This window comes from Chroicocephalus ridibundus, chromosome 1 (assembly GCF_963924245.1).
Source record: "Chroicocephalus ridibundus chromosome 1, bChrRid1.1, whole genome shotgun sequence".
Taxonomy (NCBI): domain Eukaryota; kingdom Metazoa; phylum Chordata; class Aves; order Charadriiformes; family Laridae; genus Chroicocephalus; species Chroicocephalus ridibundus.
In genome coordinates, this window is record NC_086284.1 from 7,771,787 (window position 1) to 7,789,408 (window position 17,622).

Below are 17,622 nucleotides of genomic sequence, written 5' to 3' on the forward strand. Positions count from 1 at the left end.
TCCTCTGAGGGACATTACTGGATCACAGCTGGTCAAAATACTAAATCTTGATTGTCTGGCCAAAAGCCAAAATCCACAGCTACAGCTCTTTGGTATGAGAATACTTTGAAAAAAAAAAAAAAAAACTTAAACACCATTTGATCTTTTTCGTTGCAAACTATGACCTCATGGCAGTAAGAACGCTAAATGAAGGTGTTTAAGTTGGTTTATAGCCATCTGAAATGTTTGAAGCTCCAAGTGCAGCTCGGAGCCAACCTCATGTCAACTGTGCTAAAAAGCAATAATAGTTTCTCACCTTCTTAGAGATTACTGGTTAAATAACGCACAATAGTGACAGAGCTGCAAAAGGAGGCTGCCAATATGAAATTAAGGTGAAATTGCGTCTTTTGGCAGCTAAGAAATTCTGACACACGCTTTTTAAAAAAAAAAAAATCTTCATAAATTAAGCTACCAGAATTTTCTTTACTTGAACATTAAGTTTTAGGCTTCTCTTGAATTTAGCAGTATATGAATCAAGACGTACCTTTGAAACACAGATTTAAGCCTTGGCACGCAAGTATTTTTGGGTAAAGCTTTTAAAGGCAGGCTCAAAAGGACATCTCCTTGACTACAGACAGGACCTTCTAAAGGAGTGTCTCTTATTTGCCAACATTAGATAAGCCTATTGTCTAATCTATTCACTAGGAAAAAAGTTTCCTTCTCACTGGACTGCTCAGGTCTGCAGTGCGCTCTTTACTTGCTGTTAATAACCACAAATAGTATCCCTCAAAAGGTACACAGAGTAAATAAAATTAAGCTGAAGAAAAGGAGAGAAAATGAAAGAGTCGCTTGATTTAATGCAACCGTGACCTAAAGAGCCTGGCTTGTGAAAGATAAATCCGAACATGCAAAAAGGAATCAAACAATGTTCAAAATGCACAGACTTGGTCTCTCTCAAAGGCTGGAATAATCTGCATACTCAAAAGAAAAAGAATTTAAGAGAAAAACTGCATGGGGCCTTTTGCATCAGCAAAAGTTAATCTTAAAAATAAACTGCTTTTCTGGAAGCCAGTGAGACTCCAGGACTAAAAAAAATTGAAAGCTAGAGAATTATTCCCAAAAGGAAACAGAAAAGATATGGGGGACCGCAACTGAGACAGTCTAAATCCACAACAACTCTGGCTCATCATCTTTCACCTGAAGAGTCAACATCCAGATCTGAGATCAGAAAAATATGTTTCTGCAGTTCCATAGCCTCCATAACAGTGTGTGCGGGAACCAACTGATCTGTCTTGATTTCATCTACGTACAGAACAAATAATATTTTGCAGTAGGGGTAAGGGGGAAGAAAAGCAAACACAGCAGAGTATAGGTGCCAGGAGAGATATGAAGAGGGAAGCAGAGCTTGTAGACCCGCAGGCTTGCTGCCATAAATCACGCGTGTTGGGATGTGAAAACACGTATTAATCATTGAAGTGTTATGCCTGAGAAACCCAAACAAGATGAATCTCGCCAGGCACAGGGATCCAGCAACAACGCAGTTAAACCTTGATGCAAAGGCATCGGACTCCGCAGACCTTCAAGATGGCCAAGGGCTGCCCCAGAGCTTCAGACAGAGCAACAGAGTTCATGAAAGTCTGAAGCTGAGACTTTAAAGACAAATTTGCTCTGATAGAAGTGTGAACTAGATGGGCTCTTCTACGAAAGCTGTGAGGTCATTTTCATAGAATGGTTCAGGTTGGAAGGGACCTTAAAGACCATCCAGTTCCAACTTCCTGCCCTGGGCAGGGACACCTCCCACCAGACCAGGTTGCTCCAAGCCCCGTCCAACCTGGCCTTGAACCCCTCCAGGGATGGGGCAGCCACAGCTTCTCTGGGCAACCTGGGCCAGGGGCTCACCACCCTCACAGCCAAGAATTTCTGCCTGAGATCTCATCTAAATCTTCCCCCTTTTGCAGTTTGAACCCATTACCCCTTGTCCTATCACTATGTGCCCTTGTAAAAAGTCCCTTTCTCCAGCTTTCTTGTAGGCCCCCTTCAGATACTGGAAGGGGCTCTAAGGTCTCCCTGAAACCTTCTCTTCTCCAGGCTGTTGTTTGCTTGTTTTTAGTCTGAAGGAGTAAAGAAAGTATTTTGTACTCAAATCTAAACTGATGCTTATCAGATAAAGAGGTTAAGCCTGAAACAGCTATGTATTTCAGTTACCCTGAATATCTAACGGATTCAATTCTATTCCAGACAGCACAGAAATACAAAGGTCTCTAGTCAAACGCTAACATGAGGACGCTGCATGGGCTCGGAGTTAAAACCAGTCCTGTTTAAAGAGAAACTAAGTACAGTGTATGTATTGCTTTTTTCCCAGCGTGATGATGATTTGACAGAACTTAAATTCAGCAATAATCAGCTACAGGGCTGAGAAAGGAAACCGAAGACCAGCAACGCTGAACCCAAACCAGGCGCTGCGGGTGAATCTGTAGATAAGAAAACCCCCTCACTGCCTCACATGTTCCTGCTCTCATCCTGCAAACGAAGGATGACGTGGAAACACTTTACTGACTACGCTTTGCGGCAGAGGGTATCAGACGACTCACCTACAGCATCCTAAAAACAAACAATTCCTTCAAATCTTCATTTTAACAGCTGGTGGCTTTTATGCTTGTTAAAATATAAGTAATCAGATATTATCCACAAGCCAGTGGGCATTTGTACACTCCTACGTATGTGCTCAACTGCAATGCCCGGTTATGAGAGTCTAGCCAGTTTTCCCCTTGAGCTAGACTCCCTGCAAAGCCCCATTTCCATTTATATTATAAGGAAGTACTAAGAAGCATTGTTTAGAATCATTAGCCTTAAAAAAAAAAAAAAAAAATGTTAAAAATGAACAACTATTCATACAAGTTTTGGAGGTGAGAAGGAAATGAGGCATAGACAGTCACAGGGGAGGGAAGGAGGGAATGTGATACTCCCGGAGAACTACGCTTAATATTCCTACATGTTTTGAAATATTATCCAGCCAAAAAGTGTGTTTTGTCTTGCTAATGGCTGTGTATCACCTACGGGGAAAAAAAAAACAAACGCCCTGGTTGTACGATGGCAAAACATCTTAAGGCATAACTAAAGCTTCCATGATCAGTTCTTCAAAGCCAGCGCACACCAGACGGGAAGAAAGATACTCACGCTTTGAAAACGATTCCCATTTAACAGAGTCATCCCATCCCTGCTTACTCAAGACCGAAGGAGACATCCATGATCCCCACCCCTCCCGCTCTACTGATGAGTACACACAAGTGCTACAGAAGTCATGGTTTAGGTAAAAATCTGAGGATTTTTACATCATAGAGATGGATACCATGCAAAAACACCTGGTAATATTTTCCTGATGAAGAAAGCTTTTCTTTATATATCTTGCTGGGGGATAAGAAAAGCAGGGAGAATCTTTTCAGCTGTGCTTGAAATTACTGACAGAATAAAACCGCACAAGGGACTGAACTTCCTTTTCTCAGGGCCCGTTTATTTCCACGGTTTTGTTGAATCTCCATCAGGCAACACTTTTTACGGTATTGCTCAAAGATGCTACTTTTTCCACTCCTGTATTTGTTTTCCTTTGCCAAGACTCTCCTCCCAGAAATAAGTGATTTGGACAGTAGCTTGGAGTTCACCTGGATCAGCATTTCTGTGCAAGGAATGAAAGGTAACAAAGGCAAAGAGTGACACAGAAATAAGGGCTGGCAGGAGCCGTGTCGTGACGACGTCCCATAGGATTTCCATCACCCGTACCCACTGAAGCAGAATTTTTGTCCCAAGGGTCTGATATATTGAGCTGTGCTACTCCAGGGCACTACCCCCGTTTGAACCCTGCTCTTATAATTTTCAAATGGAGCAGTAATAGCAAGCTTGCTTTTGTTTTTGGATAAAAGGATGCGTGATCACACACTGTCTTTAGAAGTGATGTGGTGCTCTTCCCATGTTCGGCATATTGCAGGAAAAAAATAAAAAAGAGACTTTTAGAGCTTAGCAACATTTTAGGACCCTACTAAAACACAGCAGTAAGAACGCTATTGGAATAGTAAAATCCTTTAAAAGTTGCAGAAACAAGTACTTAAGAGAAGGCTGTTTATCAGCAGTTTTGTCCCTGTTTTTCAACCCAAAACTATTTATCACGTACCACTTTTTCTGCATTAATTTCAGACAAGTATTCCCATCACTACAAATATCCACATTATGCTACGCTGCCTCTACACCTGTCGGGCAGGTCATGGCAAGGGACCAGTCTGCATTAGCTAATAAAGGCCTCGCTACTTCTGTTGGTTGAAAATGTAAGGAATTCAGATATAGTATGAATAGCACTAAAAAGCTTTAACTCCTCTGTTAAAGAAGGGCCAGTGACACAATGTTTAGTGTCATTTCTCATCAGGTTTAAAGACTAATTCAAGCCTGGTTTATAAGTCTCTCCTAAAAGCCATATACTAGTCCAAAAATATTTAGGTTTGGCTATTAGTGCTTTGTAGTTCATTATCTTATTAGGAATAACTGGTTTCCGTTAGGAAGACTGGAAGCACTCTTTCATCTTAATTAACATGCCAGAAGAAATTATTTCTCAGATCAACTGAAGCGGCGAGGGAATCTATATCCATATCCATCACCAGAGCATCTGGCAGCAAAACCTGGTGGGGTTACCTCATGCTGGATGAGATTTTCAATACCTTGGAGGATCCAGGGCACCTGCATGGGGCCAAGTATGACCCACGGACCACACAAGACCTTTGGAGCAGCGAATAATTAACTTAGGGATCCTAAAATGGCACACTGCTACGTTTGGGTGGGATTCAGGCACCCAAAGAACAAAGATGCAAATGCAGGACAAAATAATTGCTCAAGGTAAGAGGCTGCATGAGTGCACACAATTCAAAGACCATAAATTAAAAAAAATGAGAATACAAAGCATGTAACACCTGCACAAATACACTTGCTAGTGAATTGTGCCTTCCACATTTACTAAAGTTTATCTCAGTGGGTTTAAGGAGAATTGGTCAAGCCTCACGCTCAAAGAGCTGCTGCAAGAGAAGTCTACACTAACTTTAGTCTTAGAAAATCAAAGCCAGTCTGCTTTGATTTTCTACCCAGACAGTAGAGAGAGAGTCTGGATCCTCCAGAGTGAACCAGAGCAGAAGTGCCCAAGATTTCCCTGGAAGGTTACTATAACCTTCAGATACTCATTAATGTAGCTTCCCATTTAGCAACAATACTCCACATGCAGCAGCTGCTTTCATTAGCAGTAAAAATGCCCAACACAAACTGTGCTTATTATAATTCACCCCCCCCATGCAGCTCACTGGAATTACACATTTAAAGCAACTGGGAAGGCGGGTACCAGCCAGTCTGAGAGCTGTTCTGCTAAGGTTGTTATGCCTTTCTACCCTCCTGGACTATCACAGAATCATGGGATGGTTAGAGTTGGAAGGGACCTTAAAGATCATCCAGTTCCAACGCCCTGCCATGGGCAGGGACACCTCCCACCAGCCCAGGTTGCTCAAAGCCCCGTCCAACCTGGCCTTGAACACCTCCAGGGAATACCATATTACAGAAGGTGCATCTACTACCAACCCTTAGACGTAGTCCTGAAAGAATGATGAATTCATCTCCCTGTAGCAAAGAACATGGCTTTTCAAACAGTCTTCCTCTGTCCCCCCGACTCCTGCAAGAAGTGTTGTGGGCCCATCACATGGATGATATTACAAAAGCAGAAGAAAATAGAATATTGTGGACATCTTGAATGGCCTGTATTTTGGGGAAGTCACAAGTCTTCCCCAAGCATGCTGAACTCTTGTGAAGAGGACCTGCTTGTTCGTGAAAAATCCTTACATCGAAATTTTATGTAGCATCCACCTTTTTCTTTTTAATTACAAAAAAAATTTAAAAAAATACTTACCATCTAACCATTAGCCCAAGCTCCATGAAGTTTTTCAGGTTAGGAAGAGTTTGCCTTAGGTCTGGAGTACTCAGCCCATGCTGATACCTAAGCTACAAAACCAGAAAAAAAAGAAATTAGCACCGCTTTCCAAATCCCAGATTCCGATGAATATAACATTATGGTCAGTTAATTTACTAGGGTTTCAAAAAAAGTGTAGGATAATCAAGCAATTCCAAGAGATCTCTTCTCCTTAAGGAAATGTTCCATTTAATACTCATAACCTCCTATTAGCAAAACCCACCCAAGAACAGGGACAAAATAATCAGTCAATCTGACTGTTAAACCTCATTACACTTTTTCCATTTCCTATCTGTAACAGGAGAGCAGCCTCACAGCTTAATAAGAATACAGCCATTAAGTGAAAGGACCGAATTCCAACACAATGTTCTATATTCACCGATTCAAAACATTTATTTGCGCATGTCATCTGTCACCCCGAGGGTATCAATGCACGCTGGAATCAGCAGTGGAATTATTTCAGCAACATCAACTCGGGAAAATACGTACTGCCACACAACCCATCTAAATTTGTGTTCCTTATACAGTTTCCATCAAGATTTAAACTGCTGCGATTATTCTCATAATTAAACCCAGCATTTAAATAAAATGCCATGTCGCTAAGAGAAAGGCGTCAAACATTGACTGACTTTAACCCAAGTATTAACTCCTTTGTGGGCACAAACATAAATGAAAAGATTTGATACAGTGACTCCATGCAAACCGTAACTTGTTTTTACCCTCAGATGATCAAATCAAGCACACACGATATAACTCTCACTGCTGGTAATTATAAACTACTTCGTAAATAAGTCCCCAAACAAAAAATGCCTCCAAAGAGAAGGGCACGTGGAAGGGAAAAAGTCTTCATTTCTTTCAAGTGTGAATCTCAAAACTTCATGGAAACTTTGCAGGGAAATTCATCCCTCGTGCGGTTAAAATTGAGGAAAAAAAATATCCCTAAATTCCAGTACCTTTAAGACTATCAGAATGAAGCAGCATCAACTTAATGTGCAGTTCTCAGCAGATGCTAACGTGCTCTAGAAGTCACAGCTGCCCTCCAATATACACATACAATAACTACACAAATTCGATACTGATAGCGCTACTTGGTGAAACATGGGATACTCCCACACAAAGTGAAATTTGATATTTTTTTTTTTTTTAGAATTAGAATTAACACGCCTGTTTCCATAATTCAGGAAAGTAAGGTGTAGGAAAGCATCCTCTAAGCTAGAAAGATGTTTGACTTCTCCCAAACAATGGCCCAATCGGTTTTTCCACTGAAAAAGACTCTTGAAATTGGGACTGATTTCTATGCTTGTCTGACTTTTAGAAAGAAAAATAGCTTTGGAAGAAAATCATCCTCAGTACTGCATTGTACAACAGGAGGCCATTTATTACCCCGTTTATTATTTCCATATGGACACACTCAAGTCATATGGTGGGCTTGGATTCATATTTTCTGCTACAATGATAGAACCTGGATTAAGACAACCATACAGTATAAATTACTAAACGATCACCACATTCTCCTGATGGGATTACGGTGGATTTGGTTAACCAAAGAACTAGCCTGGGGCAAAAGAAATAAAAAAAAAAAAAAAAAGGAAAAAAAAAAATCAAACCCATTACATTTGTTCCTCCTACTAAAATCAAATGTTCATAGAATACCCCTTTTTATAGTCATCCTTAAATTCTAAGGTTTCAGAGCATGAAAAGAATTGGATTAAGGGATCTCTCCACTTCCAACAGCCAACACCAGAGGAACGCAGGCAAGACTCTTCTACCAAAACATGAGAAAAATACTGTTTCTGCTAAAACCCATTTCCATCTTGCAAATAGTAGAGACGCAGCGTAAGTAAAGTTAGGATGTAAGTTTTGTGAAGCTGCTAGGAAAAAAAATAAATTTAACTTTATAAACTGCATTCTATTTTGGCTTTGTAATAGCTTAAAATGAAAGCAATATTGCCTTATGTGTCTGTATCAATACAAGCTGACGATGACGTATTCACGAAACAAACCTACAAATAATTCCAGAAGGTGTTGAAAAACTCATCTGCTTTCTAGTGTCAGAAAATAATAATGAAAATAATAATAATAAAAAAAAAAAAGAGTCGGAGCATCAGAGCCATCAGTCACTTCTCACGTTTTAGTCTGGTTCCAAAATTACCTCCCCATTAATGCAACAAGGTTACGTCCTGCTTCACAGTGCTCTGCAGTAATCTCACAGACCCCGAAAAAGAAATCTCTGCTTCCGCTGAATGACAGAACCCACCACACATATAGCACACCGCAAACAGGAGCATGGAGGCAGAAGAAAGACGGAGGCAGAAGAAAGACGGAGGCAGAAGAAAGACGGAGGCAGAAGAAAGACGGAGGCAGAAGAAAGACGGAGGCAGAAGAAAGACGGAGGCAGAAGAAAGACGGAGGCAGAAGAAAGACGGAGGCAGAAGAAAGACGGAGGCAGAAGAAAGACGGAGGCAGAAGAAAGACGGAGGCAGAAGAAAGACGGAGGCAGAAGAAAGACGGAGGCAGAAGAAAGACGGAGGCAGAAGAAAGACGGAGGCAGAAGAAAGACGGAGGCAGAAGAAAGACGGAGGCAGAAGAAAGACGGAGGCAGAAGAAAGACGGAGGCAGAAGAAAGACGGAGGCAGAAGAAAGACGGAGGCAGAAGAAAGACGGAGGCAGAAGAAAGACGGAGGCAGAAGAAAGACGGAGGCAGAAGAAAGACGGAGGCAGAAGAAAGACGGAGGCAGAAGAAAGACGGAGGCAGAAGAAAGACGGAGGCAGAAGAAAGACGGAGGCAGAAGAAAGACGGAGGCAGAAGAAAGACGGAGGCAGAAGAAAGACGGAGGCAGAAGAAAGACGGAGGCAGAAGAAAGACGGAGGCAGAAGAAAGACGGAGGCAGAACTCTTCTTCCTCCTACTCTTACCCTCTGCCATCATTAGTAAGGACTGTTTTTTTTCCCCCCAAACCATGAAGCATTTCTCATACCCTTTTCCTTAAGTTTAATATCTTTTAACAGCCAACACCACACATACAGGGATGGTTACTCCCCCTCATCCAATAACTAGTAAGACACTGAACGATAGTAACAACCTTCACCTGCGACCTGTTACAGTAGGATTCATAACATCAAAATCAATTTTAAAAAGAGAAAAATGTAGGGAGAGGACACCTGCTTTGCTCATGAGAGTTAAAAGGAATTTAAAGATTGAGCTTTGCATGATGGAAGGTGAAAAGAAGCATGAAGGAGACCAGTGAAACATGAAGTTGGGATAGGAACATGACAGCAGAAAGAGGTGACCATGTGCTGTCTCGATTCCCCGAAGAAACTGAGTTCACATTTCAATTGTTGAAATTAAACATCATCCATCTCTACCTGCCCCACGTAAAGTTTCCAAAGGAACCAAGTATCACTTGCAAAAGCAGCATTTTATTTAAAGGTCCAATTATTCCTTCAGGATATCAGGGACCCGGCCATCTGAAGAAAACGTGCCTGTTTTAATTCAAGTGAACAAATGTCCAAGATTTGGTTCACATTCATGACTGCGTATTCTCCACGGGGCTGTGAGTACATCATTAATGATGTTCAACTAATAAAATATTAATTGCCATTTCCTTACTAATGTTTAGCTCCTCTATACAGCTTTGTTTTCCCAAGTGCTGTGTGAAACGTTGCTTGATTGAACAAAAACACGTAGTAAACACGAACTGGAAAACAAACGAGCTAAAGACACTTCAGCCAGGGGTCCCAGCCTGCTCTCACACCAGTTACCAGCGACACCTACTCCACAGAAGCAAGACGTAGCAGATGAGGTGCATCGTATTTTCTGAACAGTTCAAGGCAGAATAACTTAAGGGATATTTAAGGGAGAAAAAAAAAAATAGTTTCACTTTGTAATTTCTTTCAATTACACAGATTTATTCCTTTTACTCATCTCAAAAAGTGAAAGGTTCAACATTTTATTGAACTTTGTTGCTTTGGCTTCTGTGTTAACTGATACCATTGCAAATTATTTAACTAACTAAGACTTAAGTTATTTAATTAAGATGTAAAGAAGTTGCTAATAAACAGCAACCAGAAAAAAAAACCCAAACCACGTTCACATTTCTACAAGGTTTTAGAAAACATTCATCCAATTTGATTAGTTTCTCAGAAAACTTGTATCCCCTAAACCTGACTTACAAAGCCAGTGTGATAAAGTTTCAAACTTCTAAAAATATTTCTACATTACAAAAAGACTTTGAAAAGAGGATGGACAAAAATTTATGACCTTCAGTAGGTCACTGCCCAGATTGCCTTTGTAAAATCTGAGTTTTTTGTTTGTCCTAAGACAATTTCAAGAAGTACCTGTACAGAAGAATCTGAAGAAAGAGGAGACTGAATTGATATTAAAGCCAACTCTACCTCTATGGAAGACCACCCCATCATACTGGTCGGTATTTTTATTATATTTGCTATTTATTCCAATGTCATAGAAGTAAGCTGCATTTAAAGCAATTGTTCTTAGAGCAAAAGGTAAGATTTATTCTTAAAATGCACATTAGGTTTTTAATAAAATGTTTAAATACTTAATTTCCATCAAAGACTAAGAAAATTGTTCCAGCTAACACAAACACAGCATCAGCTGTACATGAGGCACGACAAACAAATTAAAGTTAACTCGTAACAAGCTGGGCATAATTGGTTTAGACTCTTTAAGAAGAGGGAAAAAAAAAAAAAAAATATTCAGTTGCTCCAGTTTCTACCTGCATTTCCTTCTGTGCAACGGCTTCACCTTCTACTGGAAGTTGTCGGTCCTGAGCAGTGAATCAGCTCCACCCTGAGCACCTCGAAACTACTCTTGCCACCCAAGCATCTTCCAAGTAATTTATTTTGTCAACTAGACTGTTATGGTTAATGAAAGTCACATCAGACAACATAAAAGCTTACCACCTTCCACGCTAAAACAAATCACGACAAGTGTAGCTACCTCATTTGTTAATGAATTAAAATACAAACCTGCAAAGGTCCGGTTATTCTCCTATAAAGTCCATAAGATAAGAAGTACTAGGAGTATTAAAGTTGGCTTACAAAGAAACCATTTAGCTATCTTTCCATTTCTGGGTAACATCAGGTTGCACCGAAGATCAAAATTAGGGCTTTTGACACTAAGGGGCTGCTTCTTAAGACAAATAACGATATCCTGCATTTGCGTGCAAAGAAGAATAGCCCATTTCCTACACTAATCCCTGTAACAGTATTTAATGACTAATGGTATACAAGCATATACATTTACTTCCAGCCAGAAACCACGGAGTACCTCGACTGGAATATCCTTTTTTGGGAGCACAGAATGACTCCAATTCTGAACTCATCTGTTCATCATTTACCATATTGTTTCCCCAGCCGTAACCATATTGTTCTAAGCCACGTGGAAACAGTCTCACAGCGCAGACTATGTTAATAAAATTCAAAATACCAGTCACTTCAGTACACGTTATGCATAATACTCGACTCAATACTGAAACCTCCAGCAATTTTACACTTCCCTTAGTCTCTACTGCAGGTCCTTGATGTTGTAGCACCGTCTGTTTCTATACAAGAGGTGGACCCAACCCACTACTACACTATTCAGGCTCACGTTAAGGCAAGTCAAGAGCAATTTTGAATTATTTGCAATTAAATGAGGAGTTGTTCTTGATAGCATCAAGCATTTGAAAGGACATCTGCTCCACAAATGTGAAAACCCACAAATAAAAATAGAAGCAAAAGCGTTCTTTCAATCAAGTGCACAGGGTTGGGTAGAAGCCAAGCATTCACTGAGGGTTTTCAGAGGCTGTCCAACGCTGGGACAGAAATATAAAAATGCAAGTTTTAATAAAATGATATAGTTAATTGTTTTACAAGATCCTGGATGACTTTTCAGAGGATGAAGGAGCACTGGCTGGGATTCAGATGACTAAGCACTGCAATAATGAAAACAGAAAGTGTTGTTATAATGCCTGTTGCTATATAAACAACCTTGGGGGATCAGTGAAATAATGCCTGCTGCTATATAAACGGTTGTGTGTGTTTATACCTTTTGGGGGAAATTAAAAAATTTTAGATTATTTGCACTCTTAACATGTTGCTTGCCTTTGTTTTATTAAATGTAGCTAGCTGTTCTAGCTCTGAACAGCTATGGGGGTTTACGGAAAAACCCTTAAAGCCGCAACATTAGCGAAACACACCGTGGTATCAATTAGCTCTTGAGATCGCATATCTCAAAGCGAAACATTTAAAATTCATTTTTATTGTTCGTATTTACAAGACTGTCAGCATACATCTATCACAATTTGGAAGGAAATCTAGCCGAAGCTTTTTTTTTTTTTAAAAAAGATTCTTGGGGAAGCAGGAGAGGGGAAAAAAAAAAGCAATATAGCAACCCCTGTGATTATAACAAGTCTTTAAGTCCTCAAATCTTGTTTTCAGAAGGCGCAAACAGAGGACAGCCACAGTAGTGACATCCCTCATCCAAACAAGGGGAAGTGCTCAAATACGCAGCTATTTTTATGGAAATGCTGACTTGTATCTTGATCTGCCAGTGCCTGCCTCCCTCTCCCAAGTGGATTTCCATGCTGTTCAGATGTCCACCCTGAAAAGCAACTGTTTACTTTGCAATTCTTCTAAGAGCACTAAACTAACAAGAAAAACAAGTGACATCAGCAGCCTTGAAGACCCATGTCCTTCATTAATCCACAGGGCACACGCTTTAAAGTTCTTTAAGCTGACCCAGCGTGCTTAAAAAAGTCTTCATTAATGCCATCTTAAAGGAGTCCCATCACAATTTTGATTTCGCAATAACAAATACGGCATACAAACAGCAATCAACGCAGTAACAGGAGAGATCTCTGTTCTATGCTGTCCCTTCAAAGGCTGCTTACAATCACACTGTTATTTTTAAATCATATTTAGTCTAAACTAGCTTGATTTCACCATCTTTTACAATGCTGAGGCTGCTATCAATAAGATACTTTCCTCTTCTTTTACTTTGATCTGTAACAGCAATAACTTAACAGTCAGATGCTGCAAAGTCCAAGACAGTCAACGCTACAGCGCAGAAATGCTGATCTTTGTTTAATGCCTTTGTCTGAGACGTGGACATTGGGATCAAGTGCACCCTCAGCAAGTTTGACGATGACACCAAGCTGTGTGGGGTGGTCGACATGCTGGAGGGAAGGGATGCCATCCAGAGGAACCTGGACAGGCTGGAGAGATGGGCCCATGCGAACCCCATGAAGTTCAACCAGGCCAAGTGCAAGGTCCTGCAGGTGGGTTGGGGCAATCCCAGGCACAAATACAGTTTGGGCAGAGAATGGATGCAGAGCAGCCCTGAGGAGATGGACTTGGGGGTGTTGGTGGGTGAGAGGCTCAACATGAGCAGGCAACGTGTGCTGGCAGCCCAGAAACCCCCCCCGCAGCCTCGGCTGTATCCCCAGCAGCGTGGGCAGCAGGGCGAGGGGGGGGATTCTGCCCCTCTGCTCCGCTTGGGGGAGACCCCCCTGCAGTGCTGCCTCCAGCTCTGGGGCCTCAGCACAGGAGAGACACGGAGCTGTTGGAGCGGGGCCAGAGGAGGCCCCGGAGATGATGGGAGGGCTGGAGCCCCTCTGCTGGGAGGACGGGCTGAGAGAGCGGGGGGGGTTCAGCCTGGAGAAGAGAAGGCTCTGCAGAGACCTTGGAGCCCCTTCCAGTCCCTCAAGGGGCTCCAGGAAAGCTGGGGAGGGACTCTGGATGAGGGAGGGGAGCCATGGCACGAGGGGGAAGGGTTTTACACTGACAGAGGGGAGATTTAGATTAGATATCGGGAAGAAATTCTTGGCTGTGAGGGTGGTGAGCCCCTGGCCCAGGTTGCCCAGAGAAGCTGTGGCTGCCCCATCCCTGGAGGGGTTCAAGGCCAGGTTGGACGGGGCTTGGAGCAACCTGGTCTGGGGGGAGGTGTCCCTGCCCAGGGCAGGGGGTTGGAACTGGATGGTCTTTAAGGTCCCTTCCAACCCAAACCATTCCATGATTCTATGCTCTCTACATTACGGCTCAGTGTCTGCACACACTAGGTTAGCAGGAAGCTCTAACTGATTCAGTTCTTACAGAGGGCATCAAATTCATATGGTAACTTTTCTCTCACCCACTGGTTCTTGCTTCCCCACAAGCAGCCAGCTCCTTTCCACTCCTCCCAGACTGGAGAACTATAATTCCCTTCCATCTGACAGGCAGGGGAAATTCATGCATGAAATCTAAGCACAGGAGTGAGTCAGCAGTGACCAAGGAAACTATATCCTCATCTGATAACAGATCTAATTCCCTTCTGCCTTTTTTCATTTGCGTTAGAATTATATTAAGCTGCTTCTTCCCCTCACATTCACCAAAATACAAAGTCTGATCATTATTCAAACACAGCAGCAGCCCGGACGCTAACGCTCAGCAACTTGTAATAGTCTGCCAAACATTTATGAAGTAGTTTTCTTCTAATTTTTAAAACTGAAATGTGATAACAGGCCATATTTAATACTCGATTTTGGTTTCACAGCAATAGTGTTTATTGGAGATAGACCACAAGAAAATAAGGAAATAGGAGTACGTGTTTGAGGACATGCACAACACACTGTAGAACTAAACACTGAGATGAGCCAAAAGCCATGTTTCTTCCCCGACTCTCCCGCTCGTATTCGTGAAGCCCTTCCTGAGAGTAAACACAACACCCCCCCAGAGGGGTCTCAAACATTCGCCTTTATGGTTCGAGCCTGGTATCCCAGTAAGGATATGGGAAACCATCGTCAAAGACAGGCTGGGGGAAACAGCCACTTATATAAGTTATTCCTATAAAATTTGGTGGTTAATGGGCTTGTTATAAAAACAACATCTCTGGGCCCCCTTGCCCATAAAGGTGCCTCTCATATACCATGACCATTTTACAGAAAGAACATTAAAAAAAAAAAAGCAATTTAGAAGATAGAGGAGTTACTGGCCTGAGAAAAGCTTCCCCCTTTCCCCAGTGAAGCACTCAAGTAACTCAAACCACGTTTACTGGTCGGCTCTAGTCTTGCTGCATTAGAGCTTGATGAGATGAAGCTATCCAGCATAACCTTTCCAGGTTCAGGTCAGACCTTCTTAAAACACCTCGGTATCACAAAGCGATGTTTATTGGATTATAAGACATGGGCACACTTACTTCCTATGACCTCATTCATCCTGAGCTTTTGTATTAAAAATCATTACATCAGGCACAGAACAAAAGGTCAGATGTGCAAAAGCCAGGAGAAAGACAACATTTTGTACCTACATCTTAAACGTGATGTTTTCTTTACGCATTTAGCTCCCCAAGCGTGATTTTGCACTGCATGAAAACATCTGAAACCTGCTTTTTTTACCTAAGAACACCAAAAGGGTAATAGTCTCAGGAGCGCACAGGCAGGTACAGAGAACTCACCCACCTTGTCCTGACTGGAAATCAGGGTGAATATAGCCCAGAGCCCGAACTCATCAGCCAGGCTGGAAAGACTGCGGGGGTGCACCAGGGCTACATTGTCAGCTCAAGTGGCAGATGAACATCTGCCTCCCCCTCTGCTCTGCTCTGGTGAGGCCACATCTGGAGTCCTGGGTCGAGTTCTGGGCTTCCCAGTTCAAGAAGGACAGCGAACTACCGGAGAGAGTCCAGCGGAGGCTCCGGAGATGCGGAGGGGCTGGAGCATCTCTGTGCTGAGGAAAGGCTGAGAGCCCTGGGGCTGTTCAGCCTGGAGAAGAGCAGACCGAGAGGGGATCTCATCAATGCTCAGCAAGAGCTAAAGGGCGGGGGGCAAGAGGATGGGGCCAGACTCTTCTCAGTGGTGCCCAGGGACAGGACAAGGGGCAACGGACACAAGCTGGAACACCAGAAATTCTGTCTCAACACGAGAAAAAACTTCTTTCCTGTGAGGGTGGCAGAGCCCTGGCACAGGCTGCCCAGAGAGGTGGTGGAGTCTCCGTCTCTGGAGACATTCCAAACCCACCTGGACGCGTTCCTGTGCCACCTGCTCTGGGTGACCCTGCTCTGGCAGGGGGTTGGACTGGATGATATCCAGAGGTCCCTTCCAACCCCTGCCAGTCTGTGATTCTGTGAACATCTGCACCGAAGACTGTGGCCTCTCTCTGCTTTCACACTAGATATAAAGATTTTTTTTTGCGCTGAGGGTGGTGAGACACTGGAACAAGTTGCCCAGAGAGGTGGGAGATGCCCCATCCCTGGAAACATTCCAGGCCAGGTTGGATGGGGCTCTGAGCAACCTGATCTAGTTGAAAGTGTCCCGGCTCATGGCCAGGTGGTTGGACTAGATGGCCTTTAAAGGTCCCTTCCCACCCAAACCATTCTATGATTGCTCAATTACAGGTCAGAGCAATATAATAAAGTTTCCAAGTTTTTAGAAATTTCTATATGGTCCTCATTCCTACAGTTATTAATTACTTTCATAGTTTAATAAATCTCCAAAACCGGGTAATTTTCTCATTTGGCATCAGTCTACCTTTACCTTGTACCTTAAGACGTTGAGGAAAGGAAACCTGTAAGGATTGTTTCAGTGCACACAAATAATACACTCCATTTGGTATCGCAAACACAAAGTCTTCCAGCTATTTGTTCTTTTATGCTATGATGGGAAAGCCTTTGTTTTAAAATGGCTAAAATTGAGCTTTTAGCGGTTTTTCCTAAATCATTCATCCATGTTTGTGAAACCTGCTCCTTCAAGTGAAAAAAAGAAAAGGCTCTTCCTTCAAGAAAGCGTTACTCAAAGAGCAAGTGATTCCGCCCATGCCACAGAGACGAAATGTAGAAAGAATTTGGGGATTCTCAGCTCCCAGCCCCATGTTTCACCTAAGCTGAACTGCTTCCCAGGCGTCCTCTCTGATACTTGTAGTGGGCAAAGGAGAGTGACTTCTAAAAAGACTAGATTGTAAATCAAACGTGAAGATCTCTCACTCAAGGAGAATAGAATCAATAGTTTAATCTGTGTAAGGCTTGCTTCCTATCAGGATAACACCATCGTTCAGCGAACACCAAATAGCACCTAAAACAGCCCAATATTGGAAATCATTTCTCATACGATGGAGTATATTTCAAACTTAAAAGACAAGGTCAGGGAGCGTTAAAGCAAGCTCTATTCAGCCACACCCTTCCTGAAAACAACTAGCAACTTATATTTGCTAAATTGAACCAGAGCTTTTTTTTTTTTCCTGTTTACACAATATTAACTTGAGAAGTATTCACGTAAATTACGCACAAGGCCAGCAAAGGCAGACACAATATCCCCCTTAGTATTTCAAGTATCTTGAAAAACAAAATACTTTCAAGCTCTGGATTTCCAGGCATTCTGGACTGATCAAAAAGTAAATGATCCAATAGATATCAGACATTTCTATTCCTTTTGTTAGAGAACAACTCCCTCTAAGCTTCAACCACAGTATATAATAGGCCTGAAAGGCATTTATGGATGACTAAACAGCTCTCTCACCCAAAACTTTCAAAACAGGAATTGTGCCCTCACGTGCCAAATCCTATGCATAGAAGTAGGAGACAAACCCTGCCTCGTGGCGCACAAAACAGACATATTAAACTACACAACAGCAGAAAAAAGAACATGCGTGGATGGAGAAGTGAAAATAACAGAAGCTCAGCAAAAA

General features: G+C 42.2%; 1 protein-coding gene across 2 annotated transcripts in view; it reads right to left on the reverse strand.

Moving 5' to 3' along the window:
- UVRAG (UV radiation resistance associated) overlaps positions 1-17,622 on the reverse strand; it is a 111,037-nt gene that overhangs the window by 12,994 nt on the left and 80,421 nt on the right. For both annotated transcript variants that reach the window (XM_063327196.1, XM_063327187.1), the window contains one exon: positions 5,909-6,000. In XM_063327196.1, the coding sequence (XP_063183266.1) occupies positions 5,909-6,000 (92 nt within the window). The remainder of the gene's footprint in view (positions 1-5,908; positions 6,001-17,622) is intronic.